Source organism: Prosopis cineraria, unplaced genomic scaffold (assembly GCF_029017545.1).
Source record: "Prosopis cineraria cultivar Desert tree isolate PC_DT_omini unplaced genomic scaffold, ASM2901754v1 PC10, whole genome shotgun sequence".
Classification (NCBI taxonomy): domain Eukaryota; kingdom Viridiplantae; phylum Streptophyta; class Magnoliopsida; order Fabales; family Fabaceae; genus Prosopis; species Prosopis cineraria.
In genome coordinates this window covers 20,185,403-20,195,385 of record NW_026555341.1, presented here as the reverse complement: position 1 = coordinate 20,195,385, position 9,983 = coordinate 20,185,403, and the positions used below count along the sequence as shown (strand labels likewise).

General features: G+C 32.6%; 1 protein-coding gene across 1 annotated transcript; it reads right to left on the bottom strand.

Moving 5' to 3' along the window:
- Positions 1-7,049: 7,049 nt before the first annotated feature.
- LOC129284573 (protein PHYTOCHROME KINASE SUBSTRATE 1-like) lies at positions 7,050-8,982 on the bottom strand. Its single transcript, XM_054920089.1, has one exon. It carries the CDS (start codon positions 8,725-8,727, stop codon positions 7,255-7,257), a length of 1,473 nt encoding a protein of 490 aa, XP_054776064.1. The 5' UTR covers positions 8,728-8,982; the 3' UTR covers positions 7,050-7,254.
- Between the last annotated feature and the right edge of the window lie 1,001 nt (positions 8,983-9,983).

The window sequence follows — 9,983 nt, the reverse complement described above, 5'->3', positions numbered from 1 at the left end:
CTCATAATCTAGCTCATCCAGATACTCAATACTAACAAAATAATTTTATAAGTTATTAGTGCTATCAGAAGCCTCTTGCTTCATATTTTTCTAACAAAATAATAACAAAATTTAGGAATTTTTTTAATTGATTAAACTTATAAAATGCACTAAATAATTTAAAAAATAAATTCCTATTTTGTCTCAAATACAAGCAAGTAGCATATCAAAATGAAAATCTCAAATTTAGAAATTTTTAAAGACAAACCATGTCACAATTGGAATCTCCACTTTCCTTCACAGGCCCTGAGAAGTTCTCTAGATTAAAAAATTTTAAATTTCTAAAAATAAAAAAAAATCCATTCTTGAAGGAGGCACATGCACGTCACGTGCCACCTTCCTACACTCTAGTAATGACATGTGCTAGTCCATTATTTTCCACATGTTGACATCTTTAGGACCCATCACGCACTGATAGAGCCTTCTTGTGGGTGCCACACGCCATGTGTCCTAAAATTTTTTTATAATTCATATTTTTTTATTAAATAATAATTCATATCGAGTTGGAATCCATACTTGACCCAAGACCCTCCGGATTTTTTTTTTTGGGACTTGGGCTTAAGAGCCCAATAAACCTTTTTTTTGTTAAGCTAAACAACATATATGTCATTTTGACAATGATAGAAATGACACTTTATTTTGTCATCGTCTACCTCTAAGCAGATCAGCTTGACCAAGTTCCTCCGTCAGGTTGGGTCCAATAGACCTGAAACTTTTAGAGGCTATATCTCCTCCATTCGATCTCCATTTCATGCATTCTTGGTGTCATTTTTCTTTATTTTTTGGGCTCTACATGTTTGTGCAATCCTTTCAGCCAAAAAACTCAGTTTTCAAACACCCATTATTTGGTCTATTTATAGTTGTAGCTTTTGGCACTTCAAATCACATGTAGAATACAAAAAAATACATGTATAGCCTTATATAAAACATTTATATCAACCAAGAAGCATATGAACATGTTCATTTGGCTAGAACTATGATAAAAACAGATAGAGGTAGATTATACAAAAGAAAGAAAAAAATGTAGATAGATTTGTATGTATATTGAGTAAGCAAATCAAAGTCTCATTATCATACATAAAAAACGTAGCCTTAGAAAAACTCTTTGCTCTAATACCAATATAAGTTTTAGAGGAGGAATACATACCTCTTATATGTTGCCGAGTGATATGCTGAGTATGAGAACTTAATCACAGAGTTGGATTTAGTTCTTGGACTCACAGCAAATGCATACACAAGAGAGAGATTTTAAGTAAGAGAGAATATGAGTGTTTCTTTTTGTATGTGTACAGAGCCAAAAGAAAAAAAATTATTATATCGACTTTATTTGACCTATACATTCTTGTTATTCTCAGACGTGGGAGGTTACAAAAACAAAACCGTCCCCTCCAATTAATCAAATTTGAATAATAGGGATATTGATAGACCCCCTGGCATAGATGACATGGTGTTAATGACAATGAAACTTGAGGATGGTAATTATGAGCATTGTGGCATGAAAGGAACCTAAGGTAAGGAGTAAGAAGCCTACCACTTTTAATCCAACATGTCTAAAGACCCTTTACAACATATTGGAGGTCCAATGATAAGAGCTCAAACTAAAGCCATAAAGCAAACCTTGTTTAGTCTTTTGCAAGAAGTCTAAGAGCTTAAAGAGCATTGGGGCACTCCTCTCAAGCCTAAAGGAGAGCATCTATGCATGTATAATGTGTTTAAGATCTAAATCCATAAAGATTCAGGGCCAAGAGATGCAAATCCTAGTCCAATGCAAGGAAGAATATAAGTAGAGCCTCTTATAAGAAAGGAGGCATGAAACCCTAATGAAGAAGTTAAGGATAGTGTGATTTTAAATCTTTTATGATCTGTTGATTGTCTCCTAAATTTTTTTCTATTTTAGTGGTCCTTTGACTTGACTCCCTTTCTTAAGGAGCAAGACTAGTCTTAGTTTCCTATTTTGAGACTAGTCAAAGATTGGGATTAATTATATTATTAATTTCTAAGTTTCGTAATCCCATAATTTTAGGATCACATCTCCTAAATTATGTGGCTGAATATTTTCTCATTATTTTATATTATTTTCTTTTCCCTTTTAGTATTAGAAAATTAGGGTTTTAATTTTAGAAAATATTCTTCTCTATAAGCCTATATATATTAGGCATGCTCCCTCTTGTAAACAGAAGAGAACTTGAATGAAATTATTCATTTTAGAGTTTATAACTCTTGTGAGCCTTAGTGCTTTGTGGTGGCATCCCGTGTGAGAAACAGACATGATCAAGAGCGTGATCAACTCTTATGGTGTCTTCGAAGGTTAAGGTTCCTAGAGGCAAGTGCTTTAGAGGATCTTTTCCTTGATCATAATCCCATTGTTTATTTCATATCTTTCTTTATTTTCGTCATACATTTCGTCCCTTTCTTTTTGTTCTTGTGTTTTTGTTGTGTTTAGGATTCTATCCCTAAACTAGCACGATTCTGCTTTCGTGTCCCCTATTAGATTAGTATTAGAGCTTTGGTTGCTAGTTTTCTAGCTGTGATTTGAATTCTTGTCCTTTCTTCTTCTTCTTCATCTTGAGTTATTTCTTTTTGTGATCATCTCTTATCTACCCTATCTACTTCTGTCTTTTGGTTTTCCTCTTCATCTTTGTGACTTTTTCATTTTATGTGAGTTTTAATTTTATTAGCCTTCTCATAAAAAAAATAGAGAAAAACTTACCTAGAAATTCATGCAACAAAAAGGGGAAAAAGTGTTAGTGTATTGAAAAAAAGGAAAAAAAATCCAAAAATTCAAAAAAAATTACAAATATATATATATATATATATATATGTATGTGTATATATATATATGTATATTGCTATGAGTTGTGACTATAAAAAAAGCTATTCTTGAACTCCAAGTCACTAAGAGGTTGCCTAAAGAGAAAAATCAACTTGGATGATAAGAAAGTCTTCTACTTTGGTCACTTTTTTATTTTTAATTTTTGATAGCACTTTTCAAATTATCTACTCTCCTATTTTGCTATTTGTGCTATTCTCCTATTCTATTTGGCTTCTTATTTTTATCTTTGAGTATTTGACTCTTTGACTTTCATTTCTTTCTTTCCTATTTTTTTTTTCACATGTGGTTTTTCCTTTTGAAAGCTTGATTTTATTTGAAAATTTTGCTTTCCTATTTGTTTCAAAATTTCAAAAAAAAAATTGCAAAAAAATATCCTCTTTTCATCTTGTGTTGTTTTCTAGTTTCCTTAATTTAGAAGATATTTACTTGGTTGTTTCTTAGTTTCTTGATCTATGTTTGGTTTCACCATTAAATTCTATCCACAAGCTTAGTGAGTGGTAAAAGGCAAGTGTGTTTTTCATCATTAAAAAAAAAACCTTTTTTTTCTTTTTGTGAAACATGAGTGATCTTATTTCTCTTAAGAGTAAACATGTGAGTTTATGTGTGTGAAGATTCATTTTTATCTTATATGGTTTCTAGTGCTTTTGTGAACATGAGTAACAAGGATGAATCCCCTAGCATTGATATGAACTTTGTTTTAGAACTTATTAAAATACAGTTGCAACAATTTCGCTTGGAACTTGATCATAAGTTCCATAAGGAGGATCAAGATGAGCCGAGATGTCCTCTTCTAAAAAGGAAAAGAAGTATGAGACCCCCAGCGATGATGAGGAGTATGAAGAACTCCCTTCTTTTAAATGAAAGAAATCCTCAAAGCATGATGTTGACTTACTGAACTAGAAAGTAAAGTATCCTTCATTTAAAGGTAGCAACAATCTAGAAAAATACCTTAATTAAGAAATGAAGATGGACCAAATCTTTATGAATCTTGATTTGTCTGAGTTAAGGAAGGTAAAAACTACTTCTTTGAATTCTACTAACTATGCTATTTATTAGTGGCAAGATTTACAGTACAAAAGAAGCCAACTTGGAAAAAAGCCTATTAAAATATGGGAGAAGCTTAAAAGATACTTGAGAAAGGCTTATGTCCCCAGCTACTACTACATAGAGTTGAATAGAAAATTGAGAATTTTTTTCAAGGATCTATGATAGTGGACATGTATGTGAATGAGTTGAATATCTTGAAATTTCATGCAAACATTCAAGAAAATGAACGTGAAGTAATGTCAAGAATTATAGATGGCTTGAGGCCAGAGTTGAGAGATAAGCTTGACTTGTACACCTTTGTGGACAAGGAAGAGCTCATACATAAAGCTATAAAGTTGAGGCAGAGAAATAAGAGCAAACGTTCTAAGTCTTCTTAGAAAGACTCCAAGGCAACTTCCAAATGGAAGGATTCCAAAGCCAAAGATACATCTAAGGCCAAGGAAGAAATAAAGACCAAGTATGAGGGTAAACCTTATAACCCTAAACCTTCTTCTTATTCATCTAACACTTCTCCTATTAAGTGTTTTAAATGCCATGGTGTGGGTCACATGGTGAGAGATTGTAGCAATAAAAGAATTATGATCTTAAGAGATGATGGTGGCTATGATAGTATGCATGAAAGTGATAAAGATGATGCTGATAATGTTGATGATGATTCTGCCTCCCATGAATCAAATGATGAGCTTGAATACAATCATGTAGTTGACTTTATCTTGGTGGCAAGAAGAGCTCTTAATATTCAACCAAAGGAGGATGATGAACATAAGAAACGTGAGCATATTTTTCACACTAGATGCTTCATCAAAGAGAAAGTACGTAACATGGTAATTGATAGTGGTAGTTGCACTAACATAGCTAGCACTTTACTTGTAGATAAATTATCTCTACCTTTAATTCCCCACCCTAAGCCCTACAAATTGCAATGGTTGAATGATTGTGCTAACATTAAGGTTTCTAAGCAAGTGTTGATTACTTTCTCTGTTAAGGTTTATACTTGTGATGTATTATATGATGTAGCCCCCTATACTTGTTGGACATTTATTATTAGGTAGGCCTTCACAGTTTGATAGTAAAGCTACTCATGATGGTTTCAGAAATTAATACAAGGTGCCTTTTAAAGGCAAGACTATTGTATTAAATCCTCTTAGGTCCATCCAAGCCTATGAAGATCAATTGAAGATTGCTCAAGATTACAAGCAAAGGAGAGATCTCCTTGATTGTGGCATGAGTAAGAGAAAAGAAAAAGAGTATTACTTTACTTGAAAATCAATCAAAAGAAAGGAAAAAGAGTTATGAGAAGGTGAGAAAAAAGATAGAATAGTGAGAGTGAAAAAAAAATAATGAAAAGAAAATATTATTGTCTGAGAAAAGTGAGATTCAAAAGGCTTTAATAAGTGAGCGAGATCTTATTGTAATTCTCAAGAATATTTATTTTTCTACTGATACTCTTGACCCTACTTTTTTTTCTAGTGTTGTCTCTTTGTTGCAGGATTATAGAGATTTATTCCTTGATGAAATTCCTGATAGACTTCCTCCTTTAAGAGGAATTGAACATAGGATAGATTTCTTGCCCGGAGCTACTATTCCAAATAAGCCTGCTTATAGGGCTAGCCCTAAAGAAACTAAGGAGATCTAGTGCCAAGTAGAGGAATTAATGATGAAAGGCTTTGTGCGTGAGAGCCTTAGCCTTTGTGCTGTCCCTATTATCTTGGTGCCAAAACTTGACACAAGAATATGTTGTTGATTAGATTGAAGGAGAAGGGACCACCTTATTCATCAGTTAGTTTAGGAATTGAATGCTCACTTGCTTCATTGCTTTGGTGCTTATTTAGGTTCAGTTGTTGTTAGCTGCATGTCATTGTAACGACATTCTATCAGTGTGCATCAGTCTTGAAAGTTGTATTCTGTCCAGTAAATATATTCAGTGCACTTCAATTCAATAGTGAAAGAAACTTTAACTTGTATTCACTTTGCAATTAAAAGTCCTCATCATTATTCACATAAAGAAGAAACTTCGGTTCTGCCATAAATTTCTTTTGTCATTGCAGAAGATTTAAGAAATACAAAAAGCGCCTCTCATTGTTCCTTGCAGATTTCTTTTTCGTTTCTTTCCTTTTCTTTTTTATTTTTTTATTTTATTTATTTTTATTATTATTATTATTACTATTATTATTTTGTGTGGTGGAGGATGGTTAAGTTGCTTTTTTTTTTCCCTTCTTTGGTGGTTTAAAGGACCATTAAGAAAATATAATTGAAAATAGAAAAAGATAACTATCGGTCCCTATAATTTTAATAGTTTTGGTATAAGTTCCTATAATTTTTTTAATTATTCTAGATCCTTCTAGTTTATCCCATATGCAATATTAGTTCTTTTATTTTTGAATGTGCCCAAAAAGACTATGAGATTGAGATAATGGTTTTAAATATTTTAATATATGACTAACGTTATTAATTTGTGCTAAAGTTGAATTATGATTCTATAAATTAATGGTGTTGTCCACCTTATTCTGTTTCATTTTTCATGTTTTAGTCTATTGAATTATAATTCCATCTCAGAATAAATTAACAACATTAGTTACAGGTCATACTTTTTAACATTATTAGTGTCATCTCATCATTCTTTTAAATGTTTAAAAATAAAGGAACTAATGTTATAAACGAGATAAACTGAAGAAACCTAAAGTAATGAAACAAAACTACAAGTACCTATACCATAACATGTTAAAATTACAACAATCAATAGTTATATTTTCCCTTGAAAATATCAATACTAAGACTTGGCATCATCTACATGCAAGGTTCAAATCTTTTCTTTTCAGTCTCTTCTTTATTAGATAATCTTGCTTGCTGGTCTGTCCTCTTTTAGGAGAATCTTCTAACACTTTGAACTAGTTTGTAGTTTCTTTTCAAGAGATAATTCTTCAAATTATTAGGACTCTGTCAAACATTTTTCGATTTTAATTTATTGATGATTTCTTGACTAATAGTTTTTCAATAATTTATTCTTATTATCATTTTTATTATTATAAAAATATAAGAAAATTGCAATCTTCAAAATATTCATAACTCAATCCTAAAATCAGATTCAACACTAAGCATAAAGGTAAAACCATACAAGTAGACTCTTGGCTTGATGAGAAAACATTGGAAGTAGTGCTTTATCATCTATTTCACATTCCATCTTTGTTCCTATGATATGGTATGGAAGCTATGCGTACAAAGCAACCATTTCCATTAAGTTTCAAACAAGCAACTACAAATTTTGAAAGGAAAATACGCATCAAACAAACATCAAAAGCATAGTGCAAGGACACAAAAGGAACTAAACCTTTCAACTAAACATACAGGAGTTGTGAAGCATTCGGAGAGTGTGACCTCTGCCTCGGCTGCTGCAAGCCATAAGCATGTTGGACGCCATGTCTTGGATCGAAACTTCCCGTCTTTGTCACTTGTGGGATGTTAGAACTTGCTTTCTGATGTCTGATAAAGGCATCCCCAGCAACTCTCACAGCTTTATGACTCTTGCAGCCCAAGAGACTTCCAGATTTCCTTCTTTGCATATCTCCATTAGCTTTGCTTTTCCCATTTGTTGAAGAACCAAATGTATTTGTGATAGGACTCCTCATGGTAGCCACTGATCTTTGCTCTTCACAATCTGATAAGACTGAGTATTCTGCTGCACTAGCAGTGACAACACTCCACTCTATGCTAGCCTCGCTCGGAGCATAGCAAGTTGTCGGGGTGACACAGCCCGAGTTAGCTGCATCGGATGCTTGTCTTGCAAGGTAAGGCTTGGATTTGGCTCCTGTAAAGCTCTCAATCTCAAAAAGATCTGAACTTGCATCACTAGCAGCATCATTAATGTAGTTCCCACCTGAATTTGCAGAGAAGTCCATTTCTTCTGATTTTGGAGCAGCAGCAGCATGATGATTCCATGAAGAAGAAGAAGAAGAAGGCTTTCTGAACCTTTTATCAAAGCTCAAGGACTTGCTTCTGGTTTCCATTATAGGTGAGCCAAACACCTCCAGTGATTTCCTTGGTTTCTCCACTTCATATTCTGGTTGAAGTTGGATATTCACTAGCTGGTCTTCCAACCCAGAATAGAAAGTTTCAAAGGACTTTTTGGGACTTGATGACGTTTTCTCATGAACTACACCAAAAGAAACACTATTTTTGCTGAAGCTGATTTCCCCAGAATTGTTGCTTCTGACATCAACAGAATCCTTATCAGAACAGTAGCATTTACAGCGAAGATTAGCTATGAGACTTCTCCCTTGAACTTTTTTTCTACCATTCCTTGAAGAATTCTTCAGAGCAGTTTTCAGTAATGCACTTTGGCTGTTCCAGCTTGATGTAGAACGAACACTGGGAGTTCCTCTTGAGGGAACTTTGCTCTTTCTGGTTTCTTCTAGATTTGCTTCTTGTTTTTCTTTCTGATGAGGAAGATGACGATGATGATGCTGAAACTTTCTGGCAGGCATGTTGTTTGAAACACTTGGACTATCCTCCATTATTCCTCCATTGAAGTACTTTTCAGCAGAAAATACCCCAATTTCTTCGTCTTCTCCCTTCTTTTTTCCCATGTGAAGATGATCATCATCTTCTCTGTTGCTGCTAAAGGAGTTGAAGTTTTTGCTTGAATCTGCAACTTTTTTCTCAAAAGCTCCTCCATTTCTGTCCAAGTATGAAGAAAAGGAAGTCTCAAGGAAGCGACTATGTTTGTTCTCAGAGTTCAAACTCTGCAAGGGATGGAGGCTGTGGTTAGCAGCTGATTTTATGGTAACCTTAGTTACTGAATCTTTTAGCATAATTTCAAGTGTAAAAAAAATCAGGGAAAGAAGAAGATACAGACAAAGACACTGGAATAATCCTAGGAAAGTGAGGAAATTCAAGTATTATGAGAACTTTTTTGAGGACAAAAGGGACAAGAACATATGAAAGAGGAGACACTCTAGGTTCTTAAGGAGCAAACTTTGATGGAAATTTGTGTGAAGCTGTTAGGTTATCAATGGTTAAGGCAACAATCAGTTCATAGAAGCTAAGGATGGATGAATGTCTGCCTTTCTCCCGTTTGTGTAGCCCTATAAGTAGACTTTTAGAACATGCTCAGTGTTAAGTACGTGGGACCTTCCCTAGTGGACTAATTGAATAGACACTTCAACAACAGTTTTTTTTTTTTTTTTTCATGGAGAAATTTCTTCCTTTTCATATCAAGAACAATACATTATCACCCAACAATTAAAATAAACGTTAATCATACATATTATTTTTTTTCATGTGATAACATTGTTATAAATTAAAATGAAAGAAATTACTTTTTTAATTTGCGGAATCTAAAGAATAAATCATATTGTTCATAATTTATAAATATTGAGATTTTTTATAAAGTTTATAAGGAGAATGACAAATAAGGACCTTGTAAGAAAATTAATGTTAAATCAAGATTTTTAATACAAAAACATGAGAGAAAGAGTGATGAATTTGGAAACATTAGTGTTGAAAAATCCTAATTTGACATTAATATTCTTATGAGGTCCTTATTTGTCATTCTCCCAAGTTTAATATTTTATACTTATTATTTTTAATCTTTCACTTAATACCTAAAATTAAATTATCGTTAACAAGGTACCAAAGTTCTCATGACCATCTAGTCAGGTTAGGACTTTCAAGTGTGAAAAACCTTTTATATAAGAAAATGCATTTAAATCAATATATATGGGATTAGTTCAAGTGACAAGCGTGAGGTGGGTGTGGATAATGGCAGGTTCAAACTCTGGTTTTGTAGCCAAAAAATTAAAATTTATATATATATATATAATTCTTATATATCATATATAAGCCATTATTAATTAATTTATATTTTTAAAAAAGTTAGTTATAATTTTTATTTTTTTAAAATTTTCATATATTTTCAATCTTATCCTTAAGTATAATAAATATAATATTTGACTTTTCAAAACATCATTATTAATTACTCAATAAATTAAGGGTGTAATTGAAATATATATATATATATATAACATTCACCCAATATCTTATATTTTGTATTGAATAAAGCTTTTAA

What these genes read in the sequence shown, in the direction of transcription:
- LOC129284573 (XM_054920089.1), bottom strand. Translation starts at nt 8,727, where the DNA reads ATGCTAAAAGATTCAGTAACTAAGGTTACCATAAAATCAGCTGCTAAC.